The 16070-nt window shown below is 50.5% G+C and overlaps 1 protein-coding gene across 4 annotated transcripts in view; it reads left to right on the top strand.

Moving 5' to 3' along the window:
• The window catches only part of nelfcd (negative elongation factor complex member C/D), a 102275-nt gene that overhangs the window by 46056 nt on the left and 40149 nt on the right, over window positions 1-16070 (top strand). For all 4 annotated transcript variants that reach the window (XM_072514563.1, XM_072514561.1, XM_072514564.1 and 1 more), the window contains 2 exons: window positions 3149-3256; window positions 11715-11867. In XM_072514563.1, the coding sequence (XP_072370664.1) occupies window positions 3149-3256; window positions 11715-11867 (261 nt within the window). The remainder of the gene's footprint in view (window positions 1-3148; window positions 3257-11714; window positions 11868-16070) is intronic.

Genomic DNA, 16070 nt, shown 5'->3' with positions numbered 1-16070 from the left:
CTCTGTAACTTCATGCTTGTGACAATAAAAGATTATTATTATTATTATGTTCTACTTATTCCCTTCATAATTTTATATGTTTCTATAAGATCCCCTCGCAATCTTCTAAATTCCATTGAGTACAGTCCCAGTCTACTTATTCTCTCCTCACAAGCTAATCCTCTCAACTCCGGAATCAACTTAGTGAATCCCCTCTGCACACCCGCCAGTGCTAGTACATCCTTTCTCAAGTAAGGAGGCCAAAGCTGTACACAGTATTCCAGGTGTGGCCTCACCAGCACCCTATACAGTTGCAACATTACCTCCCTGCTTTTAAACTCCATCCGTCTAGCAATGAAGGGCAAAATTCCATTTGCCGCCTTAATTACTTGCTGCACCTGCAAACCAACTTTTTGCAATTCATGCCCGAGGACACCCAGATCTCTCTGCACAGCAGCATGCTGCAATTTCTTTTACCATTTAAAGGTTCCAGTGGATTGGTAAAATGCTTATTCAAAAAGGGAGGGAGGTAGCAAATAGTAAATTATAGACCAGTTAATTTAACATCTGTCATTGGGAAATTGTTAGAATCCATTTAAAAATTAAAAAAATTAGAATACCCAATTCATTTTTTTTTTTCAATTAAGGGGCAATTTAGCGTGACCAATTCACCTACCCTGCACATTTGTTGTGGGGGCAAAACCCACGCAAACACGGGGAGAATGTGCAAACTCCACACGGACAGTGACCCAGAGCCGGGATCGAACCGGGGACCTCGGCACCGTGAGGCAGCAATGCTATCCACTGCACCACCGTGCTGCCCAGAATCCATTATTAAGGAAGTCATAAGAGGACATTTAGAAAGTCAAAACATCAGAGTCAGCATTGTTTTATGAAGGGTAAAGCGTGTTTGACTAACTTGCAAGAGTTCTTCAAAGATGTAACAAGCCAAGTGGATAATGGGCATCCTGTAGATGTAGTATATCTGGACTTCCAGAAGGCATTTGATAAGGTGCCGCACAAATGGTTAATGAACGAGGTTAGATCACATGGGGTTAGGGGTAATTTATTAGCTTGGTTAGAAGGTTGGCTAACAGACAGAAGGCAGAGAGTCGGGATAAGTGGGCCTTTTTCCTGGTTGGCAAGTTGTAACGAGTGGGGTGTCGCACGGTTCGGTCCTTGGGTCCCAACTATTTACAATCTATATTAATGACTTGGATGCAGGGATAGAAGGTACCATAGACAAATTTGAAGATGACACTGAAATAGATGGGATAGTAAGTTGCAATGAGGAAATAAGAAATTTACAAATGGATATAGATAGGTTAGGTGAGTGGGCCGAAATTTGACAGGTGGCGTTTAACGTGGCGTTTAATGTGAGGTTATTCATTTTGGTCTGAAAAATGGAAAGGCAACTTATTATCTAAATGGGGAGAACTTTCGGAGTGCTTCGGTGCAGAGGGATCTGGGTGTCCTCGTGCATGAATTGCAGAAAATTATGCAGGTATAGCAGGGAATAAGGAAGGCAAATGGAATTTTGGCCTTTAGAACTAAAGGAATACAGTATAAAAGTAGGAAAGTGTTGCTGCAATGGTACAAGGCATTAGTGAGGTGCACCTGAAGTACTGTGTACAGTCTTGGTCCCCTGCTTTGAGGAGGGATGAACTTGCATTTAAGGCAGTTCAGAGGAGGTTCACGAGATTAGAATTTAGAATTAGAATTAGAATGTACAGTGCAGAAGGAGGCCATTTGGCCCATCGAGTCTGCACCGGCTCTTGGAAAGAGCACCCTACCCAAGGTCAACACCTCCACCCTATCCCCATAACCCAGTAACCCACTCAACACTAAGGACAATTTTGGACACTAAGGGCAATTTATCATGGCCAATCCACCTAACCTGCACATCTTTGGACTGTGGGAGGAAACCGGAGCACCCGGAGGAAACCCACGCACACACGGGGAGGATGTGCAGACTCCGCACAGACAGTGACACAAGCCGGAATCGAACCTGGGACCCTGGAGCTGTGAAGCAATTGTGCTATCCACAATGCTACCGTGCTGCCCTTAATACCAGAGATGAGGGGTTTGTCTTATGCAGAGAGGTTGAGAAGTTTAAGCTTATACTCTCGAGTTTAGAAGAATGAGAGGAGAACTAATTGAGGTATATAAGATATTAAAATGTATTGACAAAGTAGATGTAGAGTGGATGCTCCCTCTTGTGGGGCAATCTAGAACGTGAGGTCATAGTTTTAGAATAGGGGGTAGCAGATTTAAAACCGAGATGAGAAGAAATTAACTTCGATCAAAGGGTTATGAATCTGTGGAATTCACTACCACAGAGTGCAGTGGATGCCGGGACATTGATAAATTTTTCAAAAAAATTTAAAGTACACAATTCATTTTTTTTCCAATTTAAGGGCAATTTAACATGGTCAATCCTCCTATCCTGCACATCGTTGGGTTGTGGGGGTGAGACCCACACAGACACGGGGAGAATGTGCAAACTCCGCACGGTCAGTGACCCAAGGCCGGGGATTCGAACCTGGGTTCTCAGCGCCGTAGGCAGCGGTGCTAACCACTGTGTCACCGTGCCATCCCTCCAAGCTGCCCTTACATTGAGAAAATTTTAAGAAGGAGATAGACAGATTTTAAATTAATATTGGGTTGAGAATGGGCAGAAAAGTGGGGTTAGGGCAGCACGGTGGCACAGTGGTTAGCATTGTTGCCTCACGGCGCCGAGGTCCCAGGTTTGATCCTGGCTCTGGGTCACCACACCTCTGGTGAGGGGCAAGGTTGAGAAGGCGGGATCATGGATAACCTCAGCTGGTTTGGGAATTGAACCTGCGCTGGTGGCATCGCTCCACATCACAAACCATCCAGTCAACTTAGCTAACTGAACCCCGGGGTTGGTCGCTTAATATGTACAGATTGACTGCTGTGTTTCCTCCGCCATAATTCAAAAGTGCTTAGTTGGCTGCAAACGGACATCTTACGGTTGTGTTGTATAGATGGAAGTTTCCACCCACCACATGTTGTGTTTGAGCAACCAAACGGGCACTGTTTTAAATCAATCCGACCTGGTAGCTATTCCAGCTGAGCAAGACATAGCTGTCCCTATTGCAGCTGCTGATATAACTGCACGGTTTAACTCTCAAGTGTTTATTTTTAGACCCCGGCTTGGCTGGAACAAATGATTGCTCATGTGACTTGGAGAGACCTCTTCTATAAGCTAGCGGAAGCTCATCCTGACTGTTTGATGCTCAACTTTACTGTGAAGGTGAGATGACCATCCCTGTACAGCACAGAAATAATGCAGCAACTTCTCCTTGCAATAATGAATTCCACTTTCAAAACATTCTCTGGGCAAAGTGGTTTCTCATGAATTCTCTCATGAATTCCTTTTTTGATTTATTAATGATATTTTATTTACATCCCCTAGTTTTGTATTCGCCACAAGTTTAAACATCTCTATTTCTATCCTATAAACACCTTCATAAGTTTAAACATCTCTATTATGGTGAGGTGAGAGCGACTGCCCTTAACATCAAGACAACATTTGACCAAGTATGGCATCAAGGAGCCCTAGCTAAACTGGAGTCAATGGGAATCGGGGGGAAAACTCTCCGATGGTTGGAGTCACACCTGGCACAAAGGAAAATGGTTGTAGTGGTTGGAGATCAGTCATTGCAGCTCCAGGGCATCACTGCAGCAGTTCCTCAGAGTAGTGTCCTAGGCACAACCATCTTCAGCTGCTTCATCAATGACCTTCCTTCCATCATGAGGTCAGAAGTGGGGATGTTCGCTGATGATTGTACAGTGTTCATTTGTGACTCCTCAGACACTGAAGCAGTTCATGTACAAATGCAGCAAGAATGGACAATATTCATACTTGGGCTGACAAGTGGCAAGTAATATTCATGCTACTTAAGAGCCAGGTAATGACCATCTCGAACAAGAGAAAATCTAACCAGTGCCCCTTGACATTCAATGGCATTAACATCGCTGAATCCTCCATGATCAACATCCTGGGGTTACCATCGAGCAGAAACGGAACTTGACTAGCCAAATAAACACCATGATTACAAGAGTAGGTCAGAGGCTGGAATTCTGCAGGGAGTAACTCACCTTCTGACCCCCCAAAGTCTCCACTATCTACAAGGCACAGGTCAGGACTGTAATGGAGGCACTTCCGGTTGCGGCGATGCGGAGCTAAGCCGCACATTTCGGCAGCTCCCGCTAGAACGGACTTTTGGGCTCTCCGGAGGAGCCCCAACGGCACTTTTTTGGTCCAATCCCGTGTGGGAAGGTGAAGTAAGGTCCCCCTTCCGTCGTGTATGGAGGGGACTGGAAGTGGAGGGACAAAAAAAGAGGCTTTGGAGCAGCGGCAGAAACGAGCGGGAGCAAGCAGGAAGGCGGAGATCGAGCAGCATGGGGGCCGGACCAGCAGGAGGTTCTCAGGTGCTGTGTGGAGGAGCTTAAAAAGGAGGTGCTGGCGCCGATGCTGTTGGCGATTGAGGGGCTGAAGGAGACCCAGAAGGCCCAGGCGATAGAGCTCCAAGAGGTGAAGGAAAAAACTAATGAGAACGAGGACGGGAACTTGGGCCTGGCGGTGAAGATGGAGGCGCACGAGGCGCTGCACAGGCGGTGGGCCGAGAGATTCGAAGTCCTGGAGAACAGGTCGCGGAGGCAGAATCTCCGGATTCTGGGTCTCCCCGAAGGAGTGGAGGGGGCTGGTGCCGGGGCGTATGTGAGTACGATGCTCCATTCGCTGATGGGTGCGGAGGCCTCTCCGAGCCCTTGGAGCTAGAACGGGCTCACCGGGTCCTGGCGAGGAGACCCAAGGCTGGTGAGCCGCCAAGGGCGATAGTGGCGAGGTTCCATCGTTTCGCGGACAGAGAGAGTGTCCTGTGATGGGCCAAGAAGGAGTGGAGCAGTAGATAGTAGAACGCGGTGATCCGAGTCTACAAGGACTGGAGCGTGGAGGTGGCAAAGAGGAGAGCTGGCTTCAATCGGGCCAAGGCGGTGCTGCATAAAAAAAGAGTCAGGTTCGGCATGCTACAGCCAGCGCGACTGTGGGTCACGTACCAGGACCGACACCACTATTTCGAAACGCCAGAAGAGGCTTGGACCTTTAGCCAAATGGAAAAATTGGACTCTAACTGAGGGGCTGTGGTAGTGGGGGAGATGTTGACTGTATACAGGGTTGTCAATATGGGTAAAGAATGTTTTACGGGTGGGACGATGGATGGGGATGGGGGAAGAGTTTTTGATGGGGGGACAGTGAGGAATGTGGGCATCACTGCTGGAGGGAGGTGAGACTCGGGGATGGGGGAATTAGGATAAAGCCGCAACAGGAGCTGCGCCACAAGGGGCGGGGCTGACTTAGGAAAGCGCGGGCTTTTTCCCGTGCTAGGGAGGGGGAGGATGGAGGAGCGCAAGGAGGAGGAGGGATTTCCACACCGGGGGGGGGCATCAACGGGAAGGCGGGGGAAGCCGGGGTCAGCAGGAGTCAGCTGACTTACGGAAGTATTATGGGGGGAGCAAAAGAGCCAGATTTGGATCTAGCGGGGAGGGGAGGGGGGGAGAGGGGGGGACAATAGGGTTGCTGCTGCAATGGCCGAGGGGGAACTGGAAACGGAAGAGGTGGTCGGGGCGGGGGTTCCCCGTCTGGGGGACTGGAGGGAGCGGGAGACGCGGGCACGGGACTGGCCTAAAATAGGAGATGGCTAGTCGGCGGGGGGGGGGGGGGTAGCCCCCCAATCCGGCTGATCACGTGGAATGTGAGAGGCCTAAATGGGCCGGTTAAGAGGGCCCGAGTGTTCGCACACTTAAAGGGACTGAAGGCAGACGTGGACATGCTTCAGGAGACACATCTGAAGGTGGCAGATCAGGTCTGGTTAAGAAAGGGATCAGTGGGACAGGTGTTCCATTCGGGGCTGGATGTGAAGAATAGAGGGGTGGCAATACTGGTGGGGAAGCGGGTGTCGTTTGAGGCCAAGAACATAGCGGTGCACAACAGAGGCCGATACGTGATGGTGAGTGGTAGGTTGCAGGGGACGGGGGTGGTATTGGTAAATGTATACGCCCCGAATTGGGATGACGCCGGATTCATGAAATGTATGTTGGGGCGTATTCCGGACTTGGAGGTAGGAAGTTTGATAATGGGTGGGGACTTCAACACAGTGTTGGACCCAGCACTGGATCGCACCAGATCCAGGACCAGAAAGAGGACGGCTGCGGCCAAGGTGCTCAGGGGGTTTATGGACCAGATGGGGGGAGTAGATCTATGGAGATTTGCCAGGCCTTTGGCCAGAGAATTCTCTTTTTTCTCCCATGTACACAAGGCCTACTCCCGGATAGATTTTATTTGTTCTGGGCAAGGCATTGATCTCGAAAGTGGAGGGGATGGAGTATTCGGCCATAGCCATCTCGGACCACGCCCCGCACTGGGTGGAGTTAGAGCTGGGGGAGGAGAGGGACCAACGCCCGCTGTGGCGGTTGGATGTGGGACTGCTGGCAGACGAGGAAGTGTGCGGGAGGGTGTGGGGGTGCATCGAAAGGTATCTGGAGGCCAACGACAACGGGGAGGTGCAGGTGGGAGTAGTATGGGAGGCGCTGAAGGCGGTGGTTAGGGGAGAGTTGATCTCCATCAGGGCTCATAGGGAGAAGAGAGAGGGCAGGGAAAGGGAGAGGTTAGTGGGGGAGATTTTAAGAGTGGACAGGAGATATGCAGAGGCCCCTGATGGGGGACTACTGAGGGAGAGGCGAAGTCTCCAGACGGAGTTAGACCTGTTGACCACAGGGAAGGCAGAGGCACAGTGGAGGAAGGCACAGGGGGCGATATATGAAGATGGGGAGAAGGCGAGCCGAATGCTGGCACATCAGCTCCGTAAGAGGATGGCAGAGAGGGAAATAGGTGGAGTCAAGGATGGAAGGGGTACTACGGTGCGGAGTGCAGTGAAAGTGAATGAGGCATTCAAGGCCTTCTACGAGGAGCTGTATAGGTCCCAGCCCCCAGGGGGAAAAGAGGGGATGCAACGATTCTTGGACCAACTGAGGTTCCCGAGGGTGGAGGAGCAGGAGGTGGCTGGTTTGGGGGCGCCAATTGGGGTGGAGGAGCTGGTTAAAGGACTGGGGAGCATGCAGGCAGGGAAGGCCCCACAACTGGATGGGTTCCCGGTGGAGTTCTATAGAAAGTATGTAGACCTGTTAGCCCCGTTGCTGGCAAGGACTTTCAATGAGGCAAGGGAGGGGGGGACCCTGCCCCTGACAATGTTGGAGGTGACGATCTCTTTGATCCTGAAGCGGGATAAGGACCCACTGCAATGCGGGTCGTATAGGCCGATCTCACTCCTCAACGCAAATGCTAAGTTGTTGGCAAAAGTGTAGCTACGAGGATTGAGGACTGTGTCCCAGGGGTGATTCACGAGGACCAGACGTGATTTGTAAAGGGCAGGCAGCTAAACACCAATGTGCGGAGGCTACTGAATGTGATTGTGATGCCATCTGTGGAGGGAGAGGCGGAGATAGTGGCAGCCATGGACGCGGAGAAGGCCTTTGACCGAGTAGAGTGGGAGTATCTCTGGGAAGTGTTGAGGAGGTTTGGGTTCGGGGGAGGGTTTATTAGTTGGGTTAAGCTCATGTATAGAGCCCCGTGGCGAGTGTGGTCACGAACCGGCGGAGGTCGGAGTATTTCTGGCTGTATCGAGGGACGAGGCAGGGGTGCCCCCTGTCCCCTCTGCTGTTTGCATTACCAATTGAACCTTTGGCCATGGCGTTAAGGGAGTCGGGGAAATGGAAGGGGGTGGTCCGAGGGGGAGAGGAACATCGAGTGTCGCTGTACGCAGACCACCTGTTGCTGTATGTGGCGGATCCAGTGGAGGGGATGGTTGAGGTCATGCAGATCCTAAGGGAGTTTGGAGACTTCTCGGGCTATAAGCTCAATGTGGGAAAGAGTGAGCTCTTTGTGGTGCATCCGGGGGATCAGGGAATAGGGATAGACGACCTACCGTTGAGGTGGGCGGAAAAGAGCTTTCGATACTTGGGGATTCAGGTAGCTAGGAGCTGGGGGGCACTGCACAAACTTAATTTGACGCGGCTGGTGGAACAGATGGAGGAGGATTTTAAAAGGTGGGACATGTTGCCACTCTCGCTGGCGGGCAGGGTACAGTCGATTAAAACGGTGGTCCTCCCGAGGTTTCTTTTTGTATTCCAATGCCTCCCAATTGTGATTATCAAGGCCTGGGGGCGCTGGTGACGGCACCGCTGCCGCTCTCGCCGACAAGGTACACCACGAGGCCCGGGTGGTGGCGGCAACGCTAAAGATCTGGGGGCAGTGGAGACCACACAGGGGTGCGATGGGAGCCTCGGTGTGGTCCCCGATCAGAGATAACCATCGGTTTGTCCAGGAAGGATGGATGGGGGGTTTCAGAGCTGGCATCGGGCAGGGATTAGAAGAATGGGGGACCTGTTCATCGATGGGACGTTTGTGAGCTTAGGGGCGCTGGAGAAGAAATTTGGACTACCCCCGGGAAATGCCTTCAGGTACATGCAAGTGAGGGCGTTTGTGAGGTGGCAGGTGAGGGAATTCCCGCTGCATCCCGGCACAGGGGATTCAAGACAGGGTGATTTTGGGCGTATGGGTCGGAGAGGGCAAGGTGTCGGCGATATACCAGGAGATGAAAGAAGAGGGGGAAGCTTTGGTAGAGGAGCTGAAGGGTAAATGGGAAGAGGAGTTGGGGGAGGAGATTGAGGAGGGGCTATGGGCTGATGCCCTAAGTAGGGTTCAATTCCTCTTCCTCGTGTGCCAGGCTTAGCCTGATACAGTTTAAGGTAGTGCACAGAGCGCATATGATGGGGGCGAGGCTGGGTAGGTTCTTTGGAGTGGAGGACAGATGTGGGAGGTGCTCAGGAAGTCCGCCGAACCATGTCCATATGTTTTGGTCATGCCCGGCACTGGAGGGGTTCTGGAGGGGAGTTGCAGGAATAGTATCCAAGGTGGTGAAAGTCCGGGTCAAGCCAAGCTGGGGGCTAGCACTATTTGGAGTAGTGGACGAGCCGGGAGTGCTGGAGGCGAAAGAGGCCTTTGCGTCCCTAGTAGCCCGGGCGAAGGATCTTGTTAACGTGGAAAGAGGCGAAGCCCCCCAGCGTGGAGGCCTGGATAAATGATATGGCAGGATTTATCAAGTTGGAGAGGGTAAAGTGTGCCTTGAGAGGGTCTGCGCAGGGGTTCTACAGGCGGTGGCAACCGTTCCTAGACTATCTCGCTGAGCGTTAGATGAAGGTCGGACAGCAGCAACAGCAACCCAGGGGGGGAGGGGAGGGGGACATCTTTTGTGGGGGGGGGGGGGGGGGGGGAGGAGGGAGGGGGGGGGGGAGGAGGGAGGGAGGGAGGGGAGGGGAGGGGGGGAGGGAGGGGGGGAGGAGGAGGGAGGGGGGAGGAAGGAGGGGGGGGGGGAGGGAGGGGGGGGAGGAGGGAGGGAGGGAGTGGGGGAGGAGGGAGGGAGGGAGGGGAAAGGAGGATTTTTCTGGGGGGCATTTGAGCAAGAGAACACATGAATGATCCGGAAAACTGACATGTATGGGAGGAATCCAATGTACAAAGTTCTGTATCATATTGACTTGCCATATTCATGTCTTGCTGTGCAAACTTTCTTTCTTTTTTTTGTTACGGGGGGGGGGCCGTTGTTTGTATGGTTTAAAATTTTGTTGAAAAATTCTTAATAAACATAGATTAAAAAAAAAAAGAAGCTTGTCACCACCCAGGACAATGCAATGCGCTTAATTGGCACCCCAGCCACAAACATTCAGCCCCTCCACCACCGACAAACAGTCGCAACCATGTGTGCCATCTGTGCCATCTACAAGATGCACTGCATTAAGGCTCCTTAGACAGCAATTTCCAAACGGACGACCACCACCATCTAGAGGTTCAATTGAAGCAAACATATGGGAACAACACCATCTGGAAGTTCCCCTTCAAGCCACTCACCACCCTGAACTGTAAATATATCACTGTTCCTTCACTGTTTCTGGGTCAATATCCATCCCTAATGGCATTGTGGGTGTACCTACACCACATAGACTGCAAAGGTTAATTAGTGATGTTGGTTGAGGGATATATATTGGCCAGGGAACGGGGGGAACTCACCTACTTTTCTTCACCCTAGTGCTGTTTTATTTCCACTGACAGAGCCTTGCTTTAGCATCTTATGCGGTGCAGGGAGTCCTTCTTGTGTCTTTGCAGTGATTGGCAAATTAATCCTCATCTGTGTATATAAAGTAATTAGACGGTACTGATAAAGTGAATTCAGGCTAAGAAGTCAGAACAGTGGGATAAGAGGGCAAGTTTATAATTAGTAGTAAATATTTGGAATAATCTAGCTGGTAAAGAGCCAATGAATTTGAGGCTCTTCGGAGTTTAATTGGGATAGCCGGGGGATGAGCACAATGTTCTTTTCCTCTGCAGTGTTAAAAAAAATTTTTACTAAATCTTATGCTTGTCGAGGAGAGGGGTTTTAGCAGTTGGAAATGGAACTCTTTCAGGCACTGACCTTCTGTATTAAACACTCCCAGGGTAGGTAGAGCACTGGTTGGAAACAGATCATTGTAGCATTTTCAGTTAATATGCAGATTGTTCTTGTGATATTAAGTAGAATGTCCAGTACATAAAGGGTTAATGTAATATCATAATCGACCACTAGATGGAGCTGGGGAGCAGACCTATAAGAAGGAATGCCTCTCGGGCTTCTTGGAGAGTGTAGAGAAGGCGAGAAAAGGTTAGAAAGACAAGGAGCAGAATACAATTTAAGATAGTGTGCATGAGACGTGTTAGTGTAGTGTAGATTGTAGTTTAGTTAGAATATTGCTTGCTTTAAGAATAGTGATTGAACTATATAAGTTGTGTAATAAATATTAGCTTTGTTATTTGAGTTAGCTTTTTGTGGTCTTTGTGTACACTACAAATCCATCCTGAGTATAAGCAACACAAAGAACACCACAGTCCTGAACTGGAGAAATAATTAGTCCTGAATTATGGATACCATTGTGTGTGGAAGATGTGCCAAATATTTCTGATGAAAGCGTTTAATCATTCTGACTGCCGAATTTAAAAATGCATTTTTCTAAATGGAGGACCAAGCATCCTTAAGTGCCTCAGTTGGTAAATGCATTGGCATGTCTGATACAGCCATTTGATGAGGTTCAACCCTTGATCTTTGCTTATTTGGCCAATCGCTGTCGGTTTGCGATAGGAATGCTTGCAGTTTACCTCAGCACCCACGAATTTGGAATGAGGAAATAAAACTTCCAAATTCCTGCTCCTGTTTCCACTAACCACAAATCCCTAATGATAATGCATTGTAACGTCAAGTGAAGACACAATTGGACTCCTTTAATGTCCCTATAGTCAGATAGCCAATTGATATTCGGTGTCTAATCAGACAAGTGACTACTTGGAAGAAAAACAGAAGCATTTGTGGAATTGTAGCCCAGCAAGAGTTAGCACCTTTGGCAAAAGAGGTTCGCAGAGAAAATGTTATCAAAGTTTCATGTCAGCCAGTCGTGGGGTTACAGGAGTGGCAGAGACTGAACATATTAGTGCTGTAGCTAGCAAATAGTTGCCAGATCATCCCAGATTAGAGTGACTGCCTTTGGTTTCTTCAAATGGTGTCTCATGGATTCTGCTATGGGTGTCGTCTCATGTCCCTCTATGCTGTCTCTTTGTCTCACTGCAGCTAATCTCAGATGCTGGATACCAGGGTGAAATAACCAGTGTGTCGACGGCCTGTCAGCAGTTGGAGGTCTTTTCCCGCGTTCTCCGCACCTCGCTTGCCACGCTCGTCGATGGAGGCGAAGAACATCTGGAGAAAAACTTGCCTGAGTTTGCAGTAAGTGCCACCTAGTCAGGTGTAGGTGACACAAGTTAGCTAATGGGCGCTGTTTGCTGTTATGTTCTTGGGGAAATTGGTGCAATGACCGAGAGCTCCTTTTTAAAGAGGAAAATGCACCATCAGGCTCCATTTCTGTTTTATCTTTCTCTCTCTCCAGATTTGCACTTTCTGAATTGCTTTGAGGGGGATTGTCCATAGAATCACTACAGTGTAGAAGGGGGCAATTCGGCCCATCAAGTCTGCCTCAGCCCTCCGAACTAGCACCCGACCCAGACCCACTCCCCCACCCTATCCCAACAACCCCACCAACCTGGGCATCTTTGGACACAAAGGGACAATTTATCATGGCCAATTCACCTAACCTGCACATTGGTGGACTGTGGGATGAAACCGAAGCCCCCGGAGGAAACCCACGCAGACACAGGAAGAAAGTGCAAATGCCACACAGTCACCCAAGGCCAGAATCAAACCCGGATCCCTGGCGCTGTGAGGCTGTGTCACCCATCCTGTCTACATTGTTCTGAGGGGGGAACAGAATTAATGTTTCAAGTTCACAGACTCTGCCAGAACTGGAGGGAGGCAGAATGTGTTAGAACTGTAGAAGCTGCAACAAAAAGTAGCAATTTTAAGCACAAAAGACAGATGGCCTGGTGTGATTGTGTGTGTGTGTGTGAGAGTGAGGGGGGGGGGGCGCTTTGCATTGAGGCAAAATATGTATGGGATATTAAAAAAAGAGGGGGGTAAGATGGAAGAAAAAGGCCAAAATCTAAAGTTGCCAAACTCAACATTGAATCCCGAGGGCTGCAACGTGCCTGCCCAACCGGAAGATGAGGTGCTGTTCCTTCAGCTTGTGCTAGGCTTCACTGGAGCATTGTAGCAGATCAAGGACGGATGTGTAGGCATGAGAGCGAGGTGCTGAGTTCAATGGTAAGCAACAGGAAGGGTGGGGGTCATGCTTCAAGACCAAGCGAAGGTGCTCTGCAAAGTGGTCACTTAGTCTGCGTTAAGTCGACCCAATGCCGAGGAGACCACATTGGGAGCAGCAAATACAATAATCCAAATTGAAGGGAGTGTCAGTGAAACGCTGCTTAATCTGAAAGGAATGTTTGAGGCCTGATGCGACCATCAATTCACTCAAGGACTCGTGTCGGAGTAAAACAGTGGTTTTAATTAACTATCAACTTTGCCTGCCTGCGACTGGTACATACTGAGGACAGTCCCACAGGCCAGCTACTCTTATACTCCTTCAAAGGGGCGGAGCCCGTACATGCTCCAACATCCTCCAACATCTCCCCCTGTGGGTGAAGCCATACAATGGCCCACAGATAAAATCCACAGGGTTAATGACATAGAACATAACTGGTGAATTAACAGTATTTACAAACAGAACATGACTAGTGAATTAACTGTATTTACGTTCACCACATTCACCCCCTGTAAAAAAATAAAGTCCGGCGGGGGTGATGGGTCACAAGTTCAGCCGGTCCGGCGCCCGGGTCGTACGCTGTGACCGCCGAAGCACTGGTGTTGCAGCCGCTTTAGGTGGCTGGGGAAGTGGGTCCAGTGCAGCCCCAGGGGTGGACTCCGGGAGCGGCTCTTCCTGAGCTTCATTTCTGCGGACTGGTGTGCCGGCTGTAAGGGAACGCGGGAGCCAAATGGGCACGGGGGCGCTGGGCATGGGAGAAAGAGCGGGGTACAGCGCGGGGGGTACTGTGGACGTAGTGGTGGAGCCTGCGGGCGCAAAGTCCCGGAGGGAGACGGTATCCTGTCGACCATCAGGGTGCTCAACATATGTGTAATGCGGGTTTGAGTGCAGGATCTGGACCCTCTCTACCAGGGGATCGGTCTTATGGGTTCGAACGTGTTTCCGGTGGAGAACCGGACCCGGTGTCATCAGCCAGGGTGGGAGCGAGGCCCCTGAGGTAGTCCCCCTAGGGAAAATAAACAAGCGGTCATGAGGAGTCTGGTTTGTGGCCGTGCAAAGGAGGGACCTAATAGCATGGAGCGCATCGGGGAGGACTTCCTGCCAGTGGGAAACCGGAAGATTCCTGGACCGTAGGGTCAGTAGGACGGTCTTCCAGACCGTCGCGTTCTCCCTGTCCACCTGTCCGTTTCCCCGGGGGTTGTAACTGGTAGTCCTGTTCGAGGCGATGCCCTTACTGAGCAGGTACTGACGCAGTTCGTCGCTCATGAACGACGAGCCTCTGTCGCTGTGGACGTAGTTGGTGAAACCAAACAGGGTGAAGACACTGTGCAGGGCTCTGATAACAGTGGGGGTGGTCATATCGGGGCATGGGATGGCAAACGGGAAACGGGAGAACTCATCAATAATATTGAGAAAGTAGGTATTGCGATTATTCGAGGGGAGGGGCCCTTTGAAATCGATACTGAGGCGTTCAAAGGGCTGGGATGCCTTCATCAGGTTGGCCTTATCCAGTCGATAGAAGTGCGGTTTACACCCCGCACAGATTTGGCAGTCCCTGGTTACAGCTTTGACCTCCTCGGTGGAGTAGGGCAGGTTGCAGGCCTTGATATAATGGGCGAGCTGGGTGACCCCCCGGGTGGCAGAGGCCGTCGTGGATAGCCCGTAGTCGGTCCCCTTGCGCACTGCCGCATGTGCCGTGGGACAGGGCCTCTGGGGACTCGTTGAGCTTCCCAGGACGATATACTATATCGTAATTATAGGTGGAGAGTTCAATTCTCCACCTCAAGATCTTATCGTTCTTGATTTTGCCCCGCTGCGTATTGCCGAACATGAAGGCTACCGATCGTTGGTCGGTGACGAGGGTAAACGTCCTACCAGCGAGGCAGTGCCTCCAGTGCCGCACGGCTTCCATGATGGCTTGAGCCTCTCTTTCGACCGAGGAGTGTCGAAGTTCAGAGGCGGTGAGGATGCGTGAAAAGAACGCAACCGGTTTGCCTGCTTGATTGAGAATGGCAGCGAGAGCGACCTCTGATGCGTCGCTTTCCACCTGAAAGGGGACGGACTCGTCCACTGCGCGCATCGCGGCTTTGGCGATGTCCGCCTTGATGCAGTTGAAGGGAAAAAGAGGGAAAAGGGTGGCCTTAAAGAGTGGGCGCGCTTTGTCCGCATACTGGGGGACCCACTGGGCGTAGTAGGAAAAGAAATCCAAGGCACCTCATGAGGGCCTTGGGACAGTGAGGGAGAGGGAGTTGCAGGAGGGGGCGCAGACGGTCAGGCTCGGGCCCTAGGACTCTGTTTTCCACGACATAGCTGAGGATGGCTAGCCTGGTGATGCGGAAAACGCATTTCTCCTTATATGTGAGATTAAGCTTTTGGGCGGTTTGGAGAAATCGGTGGAGGTTGGCGTCGTGGTCCTGCTGATCATGGCCGCAGATGGTGACGTTGTCCAAGTACGTAAACGTGGCCCGCAGCCCGTACTGTCCACCATTCGGTCCATTTCTCGTTGGAACACCAAAATCCCGTTCGTGATGCCAAAAGGGACCCGGAGGAAATGAAAAAGGCGGCCGTCTGCCTCAAACGCCGTGTCGTGGCGATCCTCCGGATGGATTGGGAGCTGGTGGTATGCAGACTTCAGATCCACCGTGGAGAACACGCGGTAGTGACCGATCTGATTGACCATGTCTGCAATCTGGGGAAGGGGGTACGCATCAAGTTTTTTCTTTATAAATATTTTATTGAAAATTTTTGGTCAACCAACACAGTACATTGTGCATCCTTTGCACAATATTATAACAACACAAATAACAATGACCTATTTTATAAACAAAAAAAAAAAGAATAAATAATAAATAACAAAAATGAAAACTAACCCTAATTGGCAACTGCCTTATCACAAGTAACACTCTCCAAAAATATAATTTAACAGTCCAATATATAATTATCTGTAGCAACGACCTATACATATTATACAGTATATATTAACAACCCTGAGAGTCCTTCTGGTTCCTCCTTCACCCCCCCCCCCCGATCCTGGGCTGCTGCTGCTGCCTTCTTTTTTCCATTCCATCTATCTTTCTGCGAGGTATTCGACGAACGGTTGCCACCGCCTGGTGAACCCTTGAGCCGACCCCCTTAGAACGAACTTAATCCGCTCTAGCTTTATAAACCCTGCCATGTCATTTATCCAGGTCTCCACCCCCGGGGGCTCGGCTTCTTTCCACATTAACAATATCCTGCGCCGGGCTACTAGGGACGCAAAGGCCAAAACATCGGCC

Source organism: Scyliorhinus torazame, chromosome 8 (assembly GCF_047496885.1).
Source record: "Scyliorhinus torazame isolate Kashiwa2021f chromosome 8, sScyTor2.1, whole genome shotgun sequence".
Taxonomy (NCBI): domain Eukaryota; kingdom Metazoa; phylum Chordata; class Chondrichthyes; order Carcharhiniformes; family Scyliorhinidae; genus Scyliorhinus; species Scyliorhinus torazame.
This window is presented reverse-complemented; position numbering and strand designations above follow the sequence as displayed.